Source organism: Gasterosteus aculeatus, chromosome 1 (genome assembly GCF_964276395.1).
Source record: "Gasterosteus aculeatus chromosome 1, fGasAcu3.hap1.1, whole genome shotgun sequence".
Taxonomy (NCBI): domain Eukaryota; kingdom Metazoa; phylum Chordata; class Actinopteri; order Perciformes; family Gasterosteidae; genus Gasterosteus; species Gasterosteus aculeatus.
Window position 1 is genome coordinate 12,082,817 of NC_135688.1, and position 22,053 is coordinate 12,104,869.

The window sequence follows — 22,053 nt, forward strand, 5'->3', positions numbered from 1 at the left end:
CCCCTCACTGTTACCACCCGGCCTACACTGCGTTATGTAATCCATTACCTAACACCACACAACCTGCCAGATGGGGCTCCTTGGGCTGGTGAACATTATCAAAAAAAAGGTGGGGGTGTAGGGAGGGAAGGGGGGGATATACTCTCTCGCCTGCTTTATATTCCGGTCCTTGACATTGAAAAGGTCCGGGAACCCCTGGGGGCTGGAACATCCCAGGCGCGGGCACGAGATAAATTGCGCGTGCTCCCGCTGGCGAGCGCAGAATCACACAGCAGCCGGCCGGCCGCGGCTCCCCGGAATGACTCCCGGCGTCTCATCTACCTCAGACCTGCGGCCGAAAACCCGTGCGGGGGTCCGAGTGGAGCGTTTGTGCAGTGCGATGCTGACGGCATGTTTCCTCGCCGAGACGCGGAGCGCCGTGCGCCATAGAGGAGGCAGCGGAGCGGCGCAGCGCGCACGGACACAGGTACGCGGCTGCGACGGGGATCGCGCCTCAGCACCACGTCGGAGATCGATCCGGGCAGCTTTTAATCGGCTAGGCGATCAACGTAATCAAGTCGATTAAAGGGCCGTGCGTGTGTGTGTGTGTGTGTGGGGGGGGGGGGGGGGGGGGGGGGGGGGCTGAGAGAGAGAGAAAGGGAGAGTGTAGCCTACGTGCGTCCGTGGCTAAACGAGGCTGTCCAGTGATCGGGCCCAACAGGTCAGAGTACACTAGTGTGCGCGCGCGCGCGCGTGTGTGTGTGTGTGTGTGCGTGTGTGGGGGAAGGTTTGACAACATAATACATGTAGTCCTGAAACGTCAAATGTTTGTTTTTTAAAGCAATCCTGCGATTATGTTTCTTTTGGCGATGTAATCCAGACAATACATGGCAGATTAATCATGAGAGTAAATCATCGTGAGTTGGAGTATAAATCTCATCAGCTACATTTTGATAGTTGACTAAATAATGGATGTTAGTTGGACCAAACGAGTCCCTTTGGGCTTTAGGAAATACTTTGGACCTTTTTTTTTATAGAATAAAGCACTACTCATTAAATACAACAAATAATCTGTGGAGGAATTCTCTAATAAATGAAGTATTTTTTGTACCCCCACCAAGTTGTTTGTGTGGAGGATAAATGTATGTGTTTTATATTGAGCTGAAATAATTAGAATTGAAAGTTCATTCTTGAAACACATTTTCTTTAACTTAACAGTTTTCAGCATGAACATCTTCCTTTTCGTATGTGGTTATAAACTTGCATCTTTTTAATGTTTGTCCAATGAAATAATCTATTTAATGACACTATCTTGGGTTTTAGGATATTTGTATCAGTGTTCTGGATCTATTTTGTACCTGTGCAGCAGGAATTGATTGTATTGCATTCCATTGGGCCGGCGTCTGTGATCACAGTGTGGGAGTCTCTGTCGCACTTCATTTGTTCGTTAACCAACCAGCAGCATAAACTGGCTTGCCTACAGAATCACTCTCTGGAAACAGAGAGGGCTCGTACTGCACGGCGAGGCTTAGGTGACGGATTGACTTGTTGATTAAATATTTGTGTCTTGGATGTCTGCAACCTAATCGCCCTGCTGTTCAGCCGGCTCTCCGCCTCTCATCTGCGACTCTGATGGTTGCACGACAAAGATTGAGCCGTGACACCGACTCGGTGTGAGATGAACTACAGTTAATCTCACGCTAGAAGAAGATTATAGGATAATATGACTCCCCTCCTTCACCCCCTTCCTCCTCCTCGCCTCAAAAAACAGGTTGATGTTTGTGGTGATGAAGAGGATGACGGCCAGGTGGTTGTTTTGGTAATGATGTGTCAAAGCTCGTAGTCAGAGGTTCCTCTAAATCTTAATTTTCCGTCGACGTGCTAACTCATCCTCAGTCTTTAGGAGCTTCGAGTCACGATGGAAGGGACGAGGGAGAGATTACCATGGCAACTACGGGCCCCTCTCCGCTGCTTCGCTCTCTCTCTCTGCATTCAAAAGCCCAGAATGAGAGCATGCAACCAACTTTCCTTGGCCCTGTCACATCCTCTGAAGGAGGCAGCGTTTGTACTGTGTTTCTTATCTACATCAAAATCAAGACCACGTTGTGGAAAGCAACTGTCTGTGGAGCCTCATGAAGTCTCTAAGCGAATGGTTTTTGGTTTTCCAGCCCGCAGCAGTGCTCGGCTATGTTGGATTTGCAGTATAGGACTCCATAGAAATGATTATTTTTCTCTATAGCTGCTGGGTGTTTAAATAAGCACGTCGCTAACAAAGGTTCACAGCTGGTGGCCACAACATGAGCTATGGCGGGTTTGAATAATTTGTTTTGCATATAGTTGCATAAAAACAAGTTGCCCGCAGATGTGGTTGAACATTTATAGAGAAATATCCGGCTTTTACATGGATTTGCACTGCTCAGTAATACAAGTCCATTCAACAGAGATAATGCCACATCGGCCTTACTGTTACTCAACTTAATATCAGACTTTACCACAACACCCGCCCTGATTAGCTCCCTGATTTAGTTTCTTTGTGTGTGGCAATTACAGCCCATATTAGGGCTGCTTCACCACCTGTTAGGTCACTCCAATTACTACCTAATATCCATATAAGAGCTGTATTAACATTCTATTAACACGCATTACTTCCTCCATCCTCTAACATGTGAAGAAATAGCTGTGACTCACTTAAATGCATCTGCTGTGTTTTTTTAGCTGCAAATACGTGGGCGGCCATTCTTCCTGACTCGCTGATACCGGTTTCATAAACGGTGTGCGAGATTGTGTGGGCTGCCCTATTTATTCTTGAAAAACGCCATGTAGGCCATCGCATACCAGGGCAACATCCAGAGAACACGTCTCCCTTTCAGTGTGACAGGTAGTTAGAGCTTCTTCGTTGTTGTACTCCATTTTGCTTTAAACCTTTTGATAGGACCGATGGAGAACGACTGATTTTACATGGGTTGATTCTATGTTTTTAACATTAAACCCGTGGGGGATTTTGTGTGGCTCCTGGATTTACATTGTCCTATTTTTCTCACCTATAATGGAGCACAAGTTGTCATTGGTGACCATTTTCTCTGGCATGGACAGTGGCACTTGCAGTGCAAGATCTTCACTTAAATTCACTGATGTGACAGCCTTGTCTTTTTATAGCTCTATCTATTTGGGGCATTTTCCAAAATAGTCTTATAAAGACCCTTAATTGTTAAAATGTTGCTTTCTGACGTCTATAGAGTCTTTCAGATGTAAACAAAAGCCCACCGCTCTTTTCCCCCTGCAGGCAGCCAGCCGGGCTCCTCTGCAGAGTAAAGTACAACGTGTTCCTTCCCTTGAAAACACTCACTGATGTCTAATGTGGTACGATCACCAAGGCCGGGCATTGCACAGTGTACCGTGCAACATTTCTTTTATATTCATCATGGAATGCATAAAGCCCCGAGGAATCCCTGCCCACTTAGCACCACATAGTCAAAATATTGAAGACAAGATAAAGATATTCCCGATTATGTCGTTGGCTGTGTAGCTGAGATTTGTTTTGTGTGGCTTTAGGAACTGACTAAACTGCTCGTTCATATTACTTTACGAACCTCCCCCGCCTCTCCCAAGTGACCTCTGTAAAACAGCACCTCGATGTTATCTCTCAACATCCAATAATTGTCCCTCTATATAAAACGTTGGCTCTCCTCTGGCGAGGTTACGGTGTTCAGAGAAGAGATACAGCCAGAGAGGTGGATCGAGTAGAGTCCGATGCAGCCTGGATTGCTGCCTGTCGGGAGGTTTTGTGGAAGTCAGTCAACAGCAACCCAGTGAGGCTACGAGGAGCTGCCGAGAAACTACAGCAGCAGCCCGGACGGAGGAATTTACACCGTACTCCAAACATTTCTGTGTTTGTAAGCCGACTTTTTTATGAAAGAGGTAAAAAAAAAAACAGTTTTTTTTATTGGATTTTTTTGATGATGTGTCAGGACAGGTGAAAAATTGGTGTTTTTGTGCCTAGATTCGCTGAAGTCATTGTTTGACACTAGGCACCCACATGTGTTTGGGAACACATGTTTGGGAGTTCTGGAAAGACTGCTGGTATTACACAAGGAAGAGTCTAGTTTGACTTTATCAGGGCATTTTTTCAGTTTGTTTACAGTAAAGACATGAGCAGTAATAGTAGACTCTGGTGAGGAGTAATGGTGGCTGATATCGTCTCATGGATTGTGTTGTTGATGGATGTTCAAGGAAAATGAAGAATATCAGAACTATTTTGTCAGTGTAATATATAAGAACGTTTTTTTCTTATATATTAAAGTTTGTTATTTGTCAGTTGAATGCACCATTTAAGCTGTGGAAACCTGCGAGCCCGCTGAGCTTTTCTGTGAGGAGTGAGCATGTTATCTCTTGCTATGCGTGCTTCCAGTTTCTTCCCACCATCCAAGCACATGCAGGTTAGGCATATTGTTTCTCTATGTGTTCGCCCTGTGACGCACTGGCAACATGTCCAGGGTGCACTCTGACGAGTGTGAGCCGCAGCTGGATCCATTCCCAGGATGGATAACCATGGATAATGGATGGATGGATGGGCGGGCACCATGTGAGCACCATATACGATACAAAGTTTTATATTATCTAACTTATTATCTAAAGGAGGGGACAGGTTAAGTAACCACGCATGACCCACCTTAGTTGGTATCATATCTTTGTTGTGCTTATTTACCGTAAGGCCTCTCATCAGTTTATGTAAAACAGTCAGCAGACTGCACCTGGTGTTTTTGGAGCATTGCTATGTTTAAATCCAAATGCTTCTGAAATCTGCCAAAACAAACTGGCACTCATTTTTGGATTATTCCATTTATATGGAGGCATTTGATTTGGCGAAAAACGAATAACAAAAATATTCATTAACTGAGGACAACGTTTTGCATCACTTGATGTATGTATGTAATTATTATAATTAACCACCCATATAAAATGGACATCATTGTACCAGACTGAAAAATATGCATTAGGTTTTTAAAACCTTTATTTGAAAATGAACCATAACCATATTTTATAATCAGACCTACATACACACACACACACACCCACACACACAAAGACAATCTCATGAAAGTTTAAATTCATCATGTAATAAAGATGTCAAAAAAATTCCAATGACATGAACTGAAGCTGCTATGACATCGCCCTTATTTTCTTAAGCAAGAGTATGTCAGTGCTTTGCTAAAAAGAAACTGATCTTCTCATAAAACCTTCCCGACTGGCATTGTCTCTGAAGCAGCTCCCCTGGCGCTGTAGTATGATGTCATCGCAGATTACAGTCTGGGCTCTTTGCATCGTTGCCTTGAGAGTCACCCACGCTGCAGCCTCGGCCGGGTTGTCATCTGGCGTCTTCGTTGCGCTGGAGTCTTCCACCCATCCTCTCACATTCCTCTAACCGCCCGCCCGCCCACCCTCTGTTCTTTCCCTTCCCCGCACGTGTCTCTACAGCGGTCTGTTGCAGTCAGGCAGCATCATGGAGGCTGGATGTGTGGTTGCCGCGGTGATTGAGAATGCTGCCTCAGGACCCCATCGCCAACGCGGAAGTGGCGACGTCCTTGAGGGGTGAGTAACTCTTTTTCTGCATTTCATTTAGAATGAACGGAATTGTGTGATTTCTTTCTCCAAGATGTTTTTTTTAATGTATTGAACATATTGTGCCGTTTTTGTATGAGATTGGGATTTGCTTCCTGTTGCTGCCTTTTTGGCCATTCTCAATAGAAAAGTAAAAACGCAACAAAAGCCATAAAGAAGATTGTGTAAATTTTTTGGCCTTTGAATGCAAATGAATACAACTGGTAGAAAGGTAATGGTACGACTTAACATGGCCTTGTTTTCAGAGTGGAAAACCTTTCCTGTGTAAAGCCCCCATAGACCCAGAGCTTATTGTATGTCCCTGTATGTTTACATTATGTTTATGCAATTAGCTCTGTCGCTCTGTATCACACACAAAGGAACATGTGTGTCTGTGTTCTTTGCAGGATGTCCTCATTTCATCCTGCTAAAGCTCTATGACAAATTCAGGGCCTCTCTCTCTCTCTCTCTCTCTCTCTCTCTCTCTCTCTCTCTCTCCTCTATTTGTTGCTCATGAAAGTTGACCTGAATTTAGACCCTCCCGTACCAAAAACATTCAGGCACATTTCAAGTTAAGTTTTTGTGAAGTACTCCCTTGCGGGTGTTTTTTCTTTATGGGTGTCTGAATAGCTGAGCTGTGCTTTCCTCAGCACATACACAGCGTTTTTTGTTGACCCTTCCCTTCTGAGCGATGATGCAACAAATGTTCCCATTGATATCGGATTGAAAATCTGATAATGTACCAATGTTTTTGAATGAATTTCCCAAATATCAGATTTAAACAACAAATATTTCAAATACTTTTGTCCATTCTGGTGCAATGATATTCTGTGAGTCCAAGCACCATGTTGTGAAATCATCTCCCTCACTTGCTCCCTCTGGTGTTTTAACAAAAACCTCTTAAGAATCATCTTTGAAAAGACCAGACTACATGAATACCAGCAGTATGTCATGTCACCTTTCTTGCATTTTAATCTTCACATGACATTTCCTGTCCGTTTCTGCAGGGACGTCCTACCATCTAGTGACCTGGACAAAGACGAGGCCTTACCTCAAGCCACCAACAACAATCCTCCGGGAGAGAAACAGCAACACGAGACATCCACTGCCATGGTACACGCCCACGCACACAACTCTGACTCGTCACTCATACAACATAACGCACACACAACAGACATGTCGCCCTGCGTTGGTTGTGAATGTGATTCACACCATGATGTCACCACAGCATGAGGTCATGTCATAATCATTTGTCAAAGTGATACGACTGGCAACAGGTGCAGAGGTGGATTCAATCATGTCACCTTTTAGATTGAGATGGAGGGGGCGTGTCAGAGGGGTTATTGCGTAAAGGCGTTATGACAATGTTGTAGCAGACAAGTCACAAAGTAAATAAATATCCTCCATCCTCCGCATGGGCGAATAACCGTTCTGTTTTAATGATCAAAGTCTTTGTGATGAAGACATATGCAGTTTCTCACTTAAAGTTCAGCGAAATTTGTTTTCCTGCATATGTTTTTCTTAATATGCAAAATCATCCTGCACAATTGTCACATGTCCACAAACATGTGATCAGATTAATTCATCTCAAATAATGACATGACCTGACATATTATAGCAAAGCTAGAATAAGCATGACATAACATAATGGTGATCTAATTAAATAATTGTAACATAAATTAGCGTAGCCTAATACATACTGTATAACAAAACATAACATCATAAAACATTAGCATAACACAAGTTTAGCATAGAATGATTGAAAATAGCAAAGTGTAAGCATAACATTGTTATAAAGTATCTTGCTATATGCATAATATGGTTAATGCGTAAGTTAGTGTCCTGCATCTTTTGCTGATCAACATAATCGATCTGTGACTGACTGACGCTCGTTGGTTGACGTGTGCTTCCTCTGTTGGGCAGGTGAGGAGCGATGACATCACAGAGCTCCCGGCCGAGCCTCTCCTGCGTTCCTGCGTCAGCACAGCTAGCATGAAGGTCAAGAACGTGAAGAAGTAGGTGCTCCCTGTGACAGTGCTGGTGCTATTATGGGCTGTATGAAACAAGGCTCTTATTTAGGCCAGTGAAATGAGGACCTCTAAAATGATGTGCGCAGACAGACAAGTCGGCCAGCTGGGTCTCTAATCCTGTTTCCTCACATTCATAGACCTTTTTCCTCTTTGGCTTTGCTTTGCTTTTCTCTCCATCACAGTGTTAGTGTTTTGAATACTGATGAGGGCCTCTTGTGCTGTGTGTTTTTTCTTCTTCTTCTTTTTAGGCTGACGTTCCCTAAAGGTCACTTCCCCAGGTTGGCAGAGTGTGCCCATTTCCACTACGAGACTGTTGACTTTGGCACTGTACAGGTGAGACCTGAAAATACGCGAAGCGACTTCTACAGCAGAGATCCGCTCTCTTTGGTAATTGTGTCTCTGGCTCAAGTTCAATGGCCATTTGGGCCGTTTTTAGTCAACAGCTCCTGAAATCCTTCTTGAAATGCAATGTGGCAGTCAAACAAACATACTTGTTTCTCTTTTCTGGTCTTAATTGCAGAGACCTTCTTTTTTTTCATACCACATCAGTGTGGTTGGTGTATAGTTCATGAGGAGCACTATAGAACATACGTTTGTTCAGAATGTTACTACTGTGACAGATTTTATTAGTCCTATTCTTATTAAAGCCATGATCTGATTCCGGCAGCGTGTTAATCCTTTGCATTACATTGTATTACTGTCTGACCTGTAAATCTGTGATCCAGACTTACTAGTTTGACTTAAAGCACATGTCAATCCGCGAGTAAATGCAAAACAGCAGTTGAATAGACGGCAGAGTTTATCCGGGATTCGTGAAAGATGACTTATTTTGAAAGTCTAAACATGTTCTGCTAAAAAAGTTGAAGGTGTAAGAACATTTGCTTACAGTTAAATGTAGGTGAAGTTATTTGCAATGTTGTTCCTCCATTTTAACCATTACGTTTGGGTACAAATATTCATGATCCTTTGCATAGATGAATTGTATAGAGATTTAATTCAAAATGCCTTTAAAACGATTCTTGATGTTTGATGCTCATTAGCATTTGTTATTATGCCAGGTGAACATTGTAGGGGTTTAAACTGCTTAACATCAGCATGCAACACTGGCCTTTAGCTCAAAGCATTAGGGAGCCAAACGTAGCACCACAGTGTTAATAGCATGGCTGTACACTGAAAACATTTAGAGGATATCTGCATGTTGCAACATTAGCTGCAGACATTATGTTAATATCCTGTGTTCACAGTAGGAAACTATGGATAGAACAAGTCTTACCAGCCAGCAAATGATTTAAACAAATAGGCTAAGAAGTATATTTCACTTTTAAGTATATTTGGAGCAGTGATGATGAGAAGCAATGAAGCATCAGCGGTTGCTCAGTCGTGTGGAAGTGGCTGTTAGCCGCCTGGTTAAGCTCGGTGCAGTTCGGTTTGGTTGCCGGCAGAGTGCAGCAGTCGTCAACACAAAAACAGTGCATGCACATCTTTTGGGATGAATATGTAGCATCAATGGACTAGTGCGTCTTTGACCAGTCTTAATTCCCAGGATGCGTTCTCTCTCTGTTGGAAAAACATCCCGCTGTTGTTGCCATGATGTGATGGCTCCATCAGCAGAGTGCAGGCAAGTGTAGCATCACAACAGTTTGACCTTGAAAAGCTCCACAGGGAGAAGAAAACCCGAGCCGTGCCGGAAAATAAACACCAGTCTGGGGAGACACTGAAAGTCGCCAGCGTGCACACACACACACACACACACACACACACACACACACACACACACACACACACACACAAACACAAACACAAACACAAACACAAACACAAACACACACACGCACATACAATAATATAATCAGATTTATTTTTTCTCCAACATTTTTAGATATAATATTAATAAAGATAATAATAATTATTCATGTTTGTTTCTCAACTTAATCTGTGAAACTAGTCTCAGTTCTCGCTGTATCTCCCATGATGCATTCATGTCTCTTGTACCCTAACCGCAGAATTGCTCAAGGAGAGCAGACTGCTTTTATCTGCAGACTGCCTCTATCTGCAGAAAGGCAGTTTGCAGCCTGCCTCTTTCTGAAGCCTGCTTCTATCTGCCGCCTGCTTCTGTCTGCAGCCTGCTTCTGTCTGAAGCCTGCTTCTGTCTGAAGCCTGCTCCTATCTGCAGCCTGCTTCTATCAGCAGAGTGCTTCTATCTGCAGAGTGCTTCTATCTGCAGAGGGCTTCTATCTGCAGAGTGCTTCTATCTGCAGAGGGCTTCTATCTGCAGCCTGCCTCTGTGCAGACTGCCTGTCTGCAGGCTGACTCTGTCTGCAGCCTGCTCGACTGATTCATCTCCAGATCAGCTCAAATCTCGCCTTGAGACTGGAATGAATGTGAATGGTTTTGAAATGAAGAAGGGTTGTCTATCTATCTTGTGCAGCCCCACCTCTGTATGATGGATGAGCATGTGCATCTGTCTGTGCCAGTTGAGCCCATTTACCGCCAACCCGCGCCCCCCCCATCCCATTGTCACTGGAGAAAGGAGAGCGGTTCAGAGAGGGGGGAGGGAGACCGAGGCAGAGTAGGGGAGAGGGAGGGGGGGGAGAGGAAGGCAGGAGGAGAAGGAGGAGGGGGTGGCGGTGTACAAGACACAGAGGGAAGCATCCTCTTTTGAGAATTTTTTCTTTGAATAGAGCGGCGTATGAATGAGCTTTTCACGTCAGGCGGCAGGGGACGGCGAACAGGCAGCGGAAGGAGCAGCGTCTGAACTCCGCTGCCAAGGTTTTAGCTAGTTGGAGGAGCTCACTGAGGTCCGGGACTCGGGCTGAACACAAACAAAGAGCCACTTCCTCCAGCTGTGGATGGATGTCTGCGATGCCTTAGTGGCAGGTAACCCGAATGTTTGGATCTGTACGTATTTAGTTTAACTTCTGGATCCAGAATTTTGTGAATTAATCAATTTGTGCAGGTTTTATTTATGCAACCTGAGGTATGTTAGCATCGTTTATTTTGTAAGGGGCAGTCTTCAGTGTGTTAGCATCATGGTGATGAAGTGATCCTCAGATCCTTTAGATTTGTCACTTTTTGTTTAATAGTCATTTTATTTTTATCCACCTGGTTTCATCAGAACGAGATTGTGTTTTTGTGTAACTGATCCTGCTTTCCATCATGCATTCGGCCTCTTGACCCTCCCCATTTCTAAATCAGGCTCTCCCTTCAAGCCTGTTATTTCAGACAAATCCCCGCCGTGTATGAAAGCTCTTCCATCATGACTTATTCAAGAATAAATCTCTCATCTGCATTCTTTTAAAGTTAAGATTGCAGTTACCGTTAAGCAGTAACTAGGTCGCTGTGTGTTGTGTAACAGTGGATCTGGATGACAAGCTGTTAAAAATAAGGAAAACTTTCCTTGCTTTCAGCCTTTGAAGTGACCTCTACTGATGTAATGGAATCGATGTATTCCCAAAGTGCTGCAAGGCTTTGATCTTGTCTGTTTCGGGGCATAGTGAAGATTCGTTAGCTAAGAAATCTGTGCTAAATCTAAACCTCTGAGCCCTGATACTTTCACAGTTTATGTATTATATATTTCATACTGCAGGATTTACGTTGAAGTGAGAATATGAATCAATGCTATGTTAGGGGCAGAATAAATACACTGCAGTCATTTCTCAAACAGACTTGAAGGCTCTCAAAATCAAAGATTTGATACGTTAAGAAATATCTTAACGTACCTCTCTTTTTTAGGAAATACTTCTGTAATTCGATGTTACTCAGGTTTTGAAGGTTTTTATATTCCAACCCACAGTCAAGTATAAAAGCTCTTTTACTATTTAATGACAAAATGTGGTTTGGGCACAATGTTCTTGTATTCCAGGTCACATACAGAGAGGTTGTTGTATTACATGCATCCATTATTCAGAATGTGGGCTCCTCTTAATATTGGGTTCTCTGTCTATAATCTTTCTTCTCCCGCAGCTGGCCTTTGCAGAGGGGCAGAGTGAAGGACCGAAGGCTGGTCTGGACTCGAAAGAGCTGGTCTTTCTGGTCCAGATCACATGCCAGGTAACAATACTAGCTGCATTCTAGAAAATAACTATGTCAAACTGCTTTTTCCACCTCAATTTTACAACATTCTCTCTTTTGTCAGACTCGGAACTGGCTGGTAAAGAGATCCTATGAAGACTTCCGGCTGCTGGACAAATACTTGCACCTGTGTATCTATGACCGGCGGTACTCCCAGCTCATCGAGCTGCCCCGACACGACACATTAAAGGACACTGTTGAGGTACCAAAGAGCTCCAACTCCTGCATCTGTGATTGTATTTACTCTGATTAGAAATTAAGCTGACTCTGCTGTGTTGCGTGATGTGTGGAAAATGACTCTTAAATTGTCAGACTTTACATAATCTTCACAACCTTGTGTCTGCATTCAGTCAGTGACCAAGATGCTGGCGACTTACCTGTCCCGCTTCTCCGCCATTGCTGACAACAAGATCAACTGTGGTCCAGTGCTAACGTGGATGGAGGTATCTTCTCATCAGCTGTTTCCTCACCACCTATAGTGATTCTCTAGAAAAAAATGACACCATAATTTGAATTCGATATTAGAAATTCACTATTAACCCTTTAGTAACCAAGTTAAAAGGAACGGCCGGACATTAAGGATTCACATTTATCGCATGTTGAAAATTAAAAGAAAATATCTACGTGTTGTATTTCTGGACGAACCGCTGCATGACGGCTGGAACCTCACAGTGATGCACCTCCTGTTGTCAGAGATAGAAGCAGTCTGCAGATGGGGGAGGTTGTTTGCGTTGTTGAGTCGACTCTTGTTGGGAGACTAGTAAGCCCCGTTCTGTTGCTTGAGATCGATTGAAATGAGATCACATGCTTTAAACCAATAAAAATCATTTTTATTGAAATAAACTACAAACAACAGCTTCTTCCCGCTTCCGGTCTTTGAGCTAAACTTTGCCAACATGTCTTATGGTTTCTAAATTACCTTATTTTCTTTTCCAGATTGACAACAAGGGGAACCATCTTCTAGTGTCTGAGGAATCCTCGATCAACGTCCCTGCCATTGCTGCTGCCCACGTCACCAAACGTTACACAGCACAGGCCTCAGACGAGTTGACCTTTGAGGTACCACATTTATTTTTGCATCTCTGAGCCCAGTTCATTTCACTGTGAAGCTTCCATATGCACATTTGTGATCCTATCCTAACGCCTTTTTTACTACGATCAGCTAAGCTCACGACTTTGTCCTCAACACCCCACTCTTCCCACTCAGGTGGGGGACATTGTGTCAGTCATCGACATGCCTCCCAAAGAAGACACAGGCTGGTGGAGAGGGAAACACGGCTTTCAGGTAAATTATCTGCTGTGCCTTTCTCAGGCTAATAGAAGCAGGGCTTGACACGCTGCCATCAAAAGCATTTTTACAAATTGGCAGCTAAATCTTGGCCTTTGGTAGCCATCACTGTTCAACACACACAAAAACCAGTAGAGGAGATGGCAAAACATGCGCCCCGAAATAGATATGTTTGCATGTTTGTTGCATCAGTGAAATTTGAATATTGCTGTTACAATCAGAACGAGAACACGCTGCACGTGACAACACCGGACCTGCGCCGGTGCGTTTACTCACGTTCACACAAGTTTCACAGACAATGACGAAGTCAAACGGTGTTTGATCGTGGAATGAAAAGTTTGCCTTTGCCATTAATGTCACGTAAGGATTTAGAAATAGATTCAACGGAAAAAGAACCAGATGAACCTGAATGGAAAACAAAAATTAGACTTGTGAAAGGAAAATTGTACACCAAGATCCTTGAGTGGGCCATAAATGTACTGAAAAGCTTGTACAGTCTGAATTAGGAAACTGCATAGTATCTTGAGAGAATAGTGGAATCACTTTGGCCTAATTGAATATTTTTTTCAGAGAAAAGAGAGGACTTTTGATATCACAATAATTATAAGAGAGATACATCACCAACACAGTGTCTAAGTAAAACAGTCCTTCATCCAAATGACATTTTTTTTCCCTCATCCCTCATCCTGAGGGAATAAGACATTCTGCTTGGTTTATATTTATCTTCAAATATGAGTTGAACTTGAGCAGAAATCCTCCAGTCAGTTCATGTTGATGAGCGGCATCCTGACATGTTTTGCACATTAAGAATGCAAAGCCTGAGGCACCATGAACCCTCATGCTTACTGACCCATTTCTGCACCATCACCTGACTGCAGTCTGCCACAGCAGCAAACACCCCCCTGGTCCCGTTGAACTTACGAGTGTATCAACAGCCCCGTCCCTTGTCATGCTCTCCTCTGCCCCTGCAGGTTGGTTTCTTCCCCTGCGACTGTGTTGAGCTGATAAACGACAAGATCCCCTCCAGTGTTCAGAGCTCGGTGCCGAAGCCAGGTACTCTTCAGTGCGTTTCCGTCGTTCTGCTCTATGATTTATTTTAACCTCGCTCCCAGGGGCGATTTTAAGGGGCTGTTTTTTCTGGGTCGTGTTCTGCCTCCACCTGACGCGGGTGAGACCTGGAGTGAGGTCACACCTTGGGGAAAACCTTCTGAGATGGTTAAAAAATGTTTCTTTCAGTGAAATCGAGAGGAGAAACTGTGAGGGTCTGGGTTTGCTTCAGGATTCAGGAGCCTTGGCAATGAGTAGTAACTGTGCCCAAGACCTTAAACTGTCAAATGTTTTTTATGTTTTTCTTTTCTTTAATGTGAAGCACTTTTTTGTATAAAATGAGCCTTACAAATAAAGTGTATTATGGTTATCTTTATCAGTGTGTAAGAAGCATGGGAAGCTTGTAACGTTCCTGAGGACTTTCATGAAGTCTAGACCACCACCTCAGAAGCTCCGGCAGCGTGGTATCCTCAAAGAGAGAGTGTTCGGCTGTGACCTGGGGGAATACCTCCACAACTCAGGACACGAGGGTAAAATATTCCCACAATGGCTTCTATTTCTTATTGTGTAATTCTTACCTGCTTGCGGTTCACACTTCGCAAATACCCAGAGAAGGGATTACCCAGTGCATCGGCTGCCCGTACAAGGGATTTGTGATGCATTGCTGCGTCGTCTGATGTGAATTGAGTCGGTGGTGTGGATAACCAGCTATCGAGATGTGCTTCTGCCTAGCGGGTTGTCGTAGATTTGCCAAAAGATGTGCGTCTCCGTGTCTGTTTTTGCAGACGTGTTGAAATCTCTGTGGTAGGACGGCCTCTCCTGACACCACTTTCTCCTGCAGTCCCGCAGGTTGTTAAGAGCTGCGCTGACTTCATAGAGAACCACGGAGTCGTGGATGGGATCTACAGACTGTCCGGGATCTCCTCCAACATCCAGAAACTGAGGTTTGTACTCTTTTCCGCCATTGATTATGAATTTGACCCAAATATGAAGAATGTATCAATGACATAGCTCCAACAATGCTCACTGTCCAAATGTGGTTTTTAAGCTGCCTCTTCTAAAACTATACTATACTATTCTATAAAATGCAATTTGATTTGATTCAAGCTGTGCAGCTTTGAATGGCAGTAATGGTTATCTCATCTATTCCATGTTAGCCGGGAGGAATTCACGAAGCAAACACTAATTTGCAGATTAATCGGCAGGCTCATAATCTGGTGTGGGCAAAAGAAAGGAGGAAACATTGTTGACCTTTGCTACAGCACATCTGATTGTTTTAAGATAATGACGGGGTGAAGCTGGTAACTTTTTTTTTGTTTGTGGAGGAACGTTTTGCAGTATTGTCAAAGTAATCTGTCAAATTTCAGATTTCAGATTTTCATGAAGCAGTAGCTGTTGTCGTTGACAGATTGGCAGTACGATGACTCACACCCTGTTTTCTTTCTTTCCCTCTAGGCACGAGTTTGACTCAGAACAGGTCCCAGACCTGAGCAGGGACGTCTTCAGACAGGACATCCACTCGGTGGGCTCCCTCTGCAAGCTGTACTTCAGAGAGCTGCCCAACCCTCTGCTCACCTACCAGCTCTACGACAGATTCTCCGTAAGGAACAGAGCTGTGGAACTGGCGCAGCTGCACAAAAGATATGGGGATGGAAACAGCTGAACATTTGCTTTTACTCAGCGATGATCAAAGAACTGGAGAAACAATGTCAAATTGCCAGCCCAGTTTTAAATGCTGTTCAAAAACGGGGTCATTGCATTATGCAGAGCTTTCTAGGAAAGCAGGGGATGTGCGCGCTTAAACAGAATAGCAGATTAAGTCAGAACACTGGCTGCTCTGAATAGAAAAGGGGAGAAAAGAGAGTGGGACTGTGTAGGCAACTCCCTCTGCAGAGATTATGACCCTCTCTGTGACGTGTGCTTTGTCCTCTGTCTTCACAGGAGGCCGTGTCTGCAGCCACAGATGAGGAGAGGCTGGTCAAAATCCACAATGTCATCCAGCAACTGCCTCCTCCACACTACAGGTCAAGTTTAAAGCTCACTGTTGCAACCTGGTGGCCTGAAGTGGGTTTAAAAATATATATTTTCTAAGGAAGGCAGGGTTGGATGAGAACAAGTCAATGCTGTGCTGCGCATGCTAGTAATGTGTAGAAAATGATGTAAAACTCGGCTTTAAACCATTTAAATTCTAATGACCCCTTAGTGCAGAATAACATTGCTGCTGTACATGGACATTTTTTAAATGACAAAAATGCCTTAATCCTGTGTGTTGGATGAATGCCCCTCTGATATTAACCCGAATTGTCCTTTTTAAATTTTTGACAGGAAGAACATGTATATTGATTATATTAAATATTCTTTACTTGCAGGACTCTGGAGTACCTCATGAGACACCTCTCTCACCTGGCCACCTTCAGCCCCATCACTAACATGCACACCAAAAACATAGCTATCGTCTGGGCGCCCAACCTTCTCAGGTGAGAGCTTTTTGACTATTATTCCAGATGAACAGTTACATCATTAATTGACCCCAACGCTCCTTCTAGTGTATGTGTGACGGTGAACTGGGGCATGTCTCTGTGGTCCAGGGCTCTGAAATAGCTTGTGGCGTTTCAGGTCCAGACAGATTGAGTCGGCCTGTTTCAGCGGCACGGCAGCGTTCATGGAGGTGCGTATCCAGTCGGTGGTGGTGGAGTTCATCCTCAACAACACCGAGGCTCTCTTCAGTGCTAAACTCAATGCCATCATCCGTGAAAGCACAGGTTGGTCCGAATGGGGGATCGAATTGACACGTGGCATCTGTTGTGGAGATAACGACCTTCTCTAAATCATCTTATTTTCAGGTAACAACACTTCATCCAGACCCAAGTCCCTGCTGGTCTGCTCCCCATCCACAAAGTTACTGTCTCTAGAGGAGGCTCAAGCTCGCACTCAGGCTCAGCTGGGCTCGCCGGCCACCACCCCCTGCCTCACCCAAAGCGACTACATCGAGGTGGGAGAAGGACCCGGAGCTCTGCTCGGCAAGTTCCACACAGTCATCGAGCTCCCGATGGAGAGGTAGTGGGAGGGACCTCCTCCTCCTGTTTATTGATTAAATGACATCATGGGGATTTATTTTCCAAAAATCTGGAAAACTGAGGAAATCTGATGATGATTTGTTTCTCGTAGCGGAAAGCGGCCTCCAATTAAAGTCAAGAAGTCTCCCGTGGGCAACTGGCTTTCCTTTTTCCACCTGGGGAAGTCCCACTCTGTGTCCAAGCGTAAACTGAAGCGACACCCCAGCGAGCCTAACGAGATGAAGAGCATTGCACTGCCAGGTTGGATCACTTCTGCTGCTACGCACCCAGAACACACAGATCTACACGTGTTGAACTGGTCGATTTATTCAACAGTCTTGACAGTTCGAAGCGTTGAGATGTTCTTTTTGGTGGCAGTGTGTATTAGTGAAATAATTTGCGCTGGAAATATCTGCAGGTGGAAGAGGAGATAGCGGCACGTTGCGCTCCACCAAAAGTGAGGAATCGCTCACTTCTTTGCATAATGTGGAAGGTAATCACTCATGCACACTATTTGCACTATTTGTGTTTCTGTGACTGCAGATGATTCAGTCTAAATATGTATATTTCTGCATCCCAGGAGAGCCCCCGAGTTACCGCCCCCGCAGACCTCGTTCGACCAGTGAGGCTGTTTCTGGAGTCCACAGAGACAACGTACACTTCCCCAGAACCAGAACCTACCCGCTGAACGAGAGTCAAACTGGTTCTGATCGGGTCACGGCAGCGTGTATTTCGCCCCCACACCAGGAAGACGATCTGGATCTTTGTCTGCCAGCTGAAGGCATCTACAGTTTGGATTTCGACCCCATGTCTTTTCAGTGCAGCCCTGCCTCAGCGACGCCTGGGCTGCAACGCAACAGAGATGCAAACAAATGGAGGAAGAACGCAGGCTGTTGTAATGAGCCCATCTCCTCTGCTAACAATGTCATTGGATACCAATCTCCAGATATTAGCCCTGTTCTCGTTAAAGGTGGGAAGAAGGTTGCCTCCGAGCAGCTCTCTCTTAAGCTCACGAAGAATTCGTTTAAGATGCAGACAGACGTTCAGAATATATCAGCCTCTCCTCTTCCTCTTCCTTCTACTTATCCCCCAGCAGGGAAGTGTGACGCTCCACTGGCAGATGGGAAGGAGCCAAGAGCGCCGTACAAACACTGCAGCCCACTCGGCACAGCAAGCCACGGCTCCGCCCTGACCGACCTCTCTCAGTCTGCACAGAACCTCCCCGATCCAGGTCAGTAGCTCTCCTCGTGCTGTTTATTCTTTAGAGTTGGTATATAATTAAATATAAAAGCAATCTGTAGTTTCTTATGAAAGCTTTTGTGTCTTGTCCCATCATGTCTTACCATAGCTTTGTTTGTCTTGTCATACTGTAGCGTTGTTTGTCTTATCCCTCCCCAGGAACAGATAGACTTATGAGTTCAGTGTCTGTTCTCCCTCCTCACCCTCCCTTGACGAGTGCTGCACGCAAGTTGGCGTTGGCGCTGGCTGAATCTGCCCACCAGGCCAGCACTGGTTCCCAGAGAAGAAGCGATGTCCCGTCGCAGCCCCTCCACAGACCGGAGGCCCCCCACGCCCAGGACCGACCGCCCCGGCCCTCTGTTCTCGATCTTAAAGTGTACCCCCAGGAGTACTGCGGGCCTCACCCCTCTTCAGCTCCCCAGTGGCCAGCATCCACGCACAGCCCCGCGGAGAGCCACCGCCGCCCTCATCCTCTCCGTTTCCTGCCTGCCCACCTCATCTCGGAGCCGCTGCAGGTGATTGACGGAAAGGAGAGCGCCGGCAATTTCTCACCTTACGTCAGCCCGCTCAGGTCAGGGAGCTTCGGCGAAGGCAGCGGAAAGAGGAGGGACTGCAGTGAGGAAGAAGAGCCGGCCACACAAGCGGAACCCACATATCAGAGCGTCGGGGTGTCGACGCCCGCCCAACCCGCCCGCGCCGCTCCGAGTCCGTCGACGTCTCCTATATATGCGAACGCTGGCTCTATCAATGCTTTTAATTTCCGCGCCGTTCTGGCAGAGACCTCCATGCCCGGCTCAATCGAGGAGGTCATTCCACGTCCACCGCAGCCCCCCCACTCGACCCATCACTACAGCCCTGAGGACGACACACCCCTTGGCGCGCTTGAGGACGTCTACGGCAATCACCATCACCGCCATCGGCCGATTCAACCAGGACGGCTGCCCGCACCTCACTGCCCTCGACCCGATGCTCTGCCGCATCTCATTTTGGGGCCAAAAAACGTGCACAGAGAATCCTCCGAAGGCCGCTACAGCACTTTAGGGTTGAGGCAACCTTTGTCACCTCCATACGAATGTTACAACAGAGACGAGCGCCGCAGGCAACCAGGCCAATGGCAGAGGCCTGAAGATAAAGTGACGGGGCACCCAGGCATCCGCAGGGCTCGCTCCTTCCACGCCCCTCAGATTAGCCGCTATCAGCTGGCAGAGACGGAAGTCCCGCGGGCTGACGCCATGTTTTATGTCGAGCAAACGTCGAGCCGGGAAGCGCCCTATCAGAGGCTGGTTCAGACCGGCGTTTACCCCGTCCGCCAGCAGTTTGAGAAGACACGCGTCGACTATGGTCACGGCCCGTATTCTGATATAAGCCCTGCTGCTGGTTTCCGTTGTTATGGAGAGCCTCGCCGGCAAAGCGGCATCCGGCAGAGTCAGTCTTACACCGTGCGATCCACAAGGGGAAGCGGACCGTCGGATTACTATAACTACTCCCCGCGCCGCGTCCCTCCTTTAAACCGCGAGCTTTACATGGAAAGCAGGGACACTGTTGTTTACGAGGCGAGAGACGCAGAAGTTATCGAGAGAGTCTTGTATCAACCTGTCAAGCAAGAGAGTAAATCCAGACGTAAAAATGCAAGTCCAGCCGCGTCTCCTTATGACAGCCCTGTCTTGTCGACTGACACAAGAAACAGAGACATAATGCACACGAGAAGCAAGTCAGACCCCGGGGACGCCTTCCTCCTCTCCGCTAACCGGACGGAAAGCAAAAACGCGGAGGCTGCTTCGCCGAGGCCTCTAGAGGCCGAGCCTGTGGTCGTCCGGCCGCAGCGTGGTCACCGGTCAAACGCGGAGGCGGGTCCGTCCAGGCGGATTCAGATCAATGAGACCTCCTCGAAGCAGCCTCCGCTTCGCAAAGTCCCCTCTCTTCCAGAAAGGGGGTGTCCAAACATCGAGGAGGGTACCCGAAGCCACGGACAAGTTCGCGACCAGGATCGGTTCGCGGCGACCAACGCCGTCAACAGCTACTCCGGTATGGTGAAACCCGGCATCCTCAGGAGGCCGGGGAGGTCGCAGAGCACCAGGGAGAATCGCCACCACTATCATCACCCGGCCAAATCCCCACTGGATCCTGAACATCTGGGATCCTTTTCCACTCAATCCAACAGGAGGACGCAGAGCACTAAAGTCAGAGCCACACAATATGACCACAAGGAGGGGTATTACGCAGCGCCCAGACTTAAACCCACAAGATCCGTTAAAGCCGTCGCTGGGTATTTGCCCGGCCAGGGCTGCATGTCTCCCCGCGGGCACAGCCTGCTGTCCACGGCTCTGGGTCAGGAGGCTTTTTATCACGCTGCACTGAGATCAGAGGCCGGGGTTTACGACTGATTGTTACCACTGGTTTTTATCCGATTCCACATGGGGGCCAAAGGAGAACAGCACTTTATCCTCAGACTGTTGTGTTCGTCAGGAGCTGCTAAAAAAGAAAAAAAAGTCACGTGAGGCTGCTGCTCAGGATCATAATGTCGACATCACTGGGAGGTTTTGCTACAGCTTTTGAGGGAGCTCAAAGGGAAAAAAGTATGCAGATATTGTCTTAAATGAATTTGAGAGCGTGATCGGCGGAGTGAAATGATGGCTCATATATTTTATTAAATGTCTAAGTGATGCCAAGTTAAAGAATCTGGTTTTATTAATATGATTTCAGTAAAGGAAAGTGTTTAAAACAACATTGATTTTAAATGTATTATATTTGTATAAATAACACTCTGCTAATGTGGCCAATGTACTGTACATTTTGTTTTCTATTCTAGTCTGCTCAGACATCAACAAGCACTTTTGAGGATATCAGTGTATGAAACACATTGTCTTAATATGGTGTACATGAAGCCTCTTGATATACAGTATATATATTTTTTTCTGTAATAAACGGCTTGCTCTGAATCGTTAAATACTAAATTAGCACTTTTGAGGGGGAGTTTCTAACTTTTTCTTGATCACACATTGTAGAATGCAACCTTAAAATAACAATGAGTGCTATGATGTTGGTCAAACTGTGCTATGAAATATGCTACACAACCAGTAAATGCTAATTAGCTCATTCAGTTACGTTAAAGAGAAAATGTATTTTGTATGGCATCGTGGTGTTGTCACAAAAATGAATTTCTTTTCTCTTTTAGAGAACTTTTAACAATGTGGTGTTTTACATAAAATATAATGTTGTTTTAAAGAGGCTGTTTCAAATCCAAACATGTACATGAGCAGATTGCGTTAAAGACATGCGTTATTTTAGTGTGCGTCTTAAAAAAGAAATAAAGCCATCTTATCAGTGATGAGTGTGTTGGACTCATTCATCATGGGCGTATTTTACAGATTGTTGAACATATGTGAAACAAAAAGCAGAAACAGACTCAACCTTTTTCTTTATCACACACTTTCTCCCTTGTCAAAAGTACCTTTGTTGGAAGTAAACTAACAACGTCTAGTCACATAAAGAATATCCATCGCAGCTTGTTTTTGCTCTCGTCTCACTGCAGCAATTCTTTCTCAACTAGTATCCCATTAATTACTTAGAAACAGAAATATGGGGGGATTAAGGTTACCCTTTTAATCATCTTGCCAACTGACTGACCCATCTCAACGACACATATCTACTCACCACCAGGTGGCACTGTAGCACTGCAGAAGGCACAAGGTTCCCTAATTCGTCTTGGGGAGATCACATACTTCGATCCGTCAGACACCTCATG

General features: G+C 45.5%; 1 protein-coding gene across 6 annotated transcripts; it reads left to right on the forward strand.

Annotated features, from left to right (window-relative positions):
- Positions 1 to 206: 206 nt before the first annotated feature.
- On the forward strand, positions 207 to 21,636 carry arhgap32a (Rho GTPase activating protein 32a). 6 transcript variants are annotated; one of them, XM_078098484.1, is made up of 23 exons: positions 207 to 466; positions 5,455 to 5,568; positions 6,585 to 6,690; positions 7,501 to 7,592; positions 7,856 to 7,940; positions 11,571 to 11,657; positions 11,743 to 11,880; positions 12,029 to 12,121; positions 12,615 to 12,737; positions 12,886 to 12,963; positions 13,938 to 14,019; positions 14,394 to 14,543; positions 14,855 to 14,957; positions 15,469 to 15,613; positions 15,955 to 16,037; positions 16,383 to 16,490; positions 16,630 to 16,775; positions 16,857 to 17,070; positions 17,182 to 17,330; positions 17,488 to 17,562; positions 17,650 to 18,039; positions 18,163 to 18,300; positions 18,468 to 21,636. In XM_078098484.1, the coding sequence occupies exons 2-23, from the start codon at positions 5,480 to 5,482 to the stop codon at positions 20,690 to 20,692; spliced, it is 4,899 nt and encodes a 1,632-aa protein (XP_077954610.1). In that variant the 5' UTR covers positions 207 to 466; positions 5,455 to 5,479; the 3' UTR covers positions 20,693 to 21,636. The 6 variants fall into 6 exon arrangements, with proteins under 6 accessions (XP_077954610.1, XP_077954612.1, XP_077954608.1 ...); XM_078098486.1 differs by lacking the exon at positions 207 to 466 and adding an exon at positions 4,524 to 4,561 and having other exon boundaries at positions 18,443 to 21,636; XM_078098482.1 differs by lacking the exon at positions 207 to 466 and adding an exon at positions 4,524 to 4,561.
- The last annotated feature ends 417 nt before the right edge of the window (positions 21,637 to 22,053 follow it).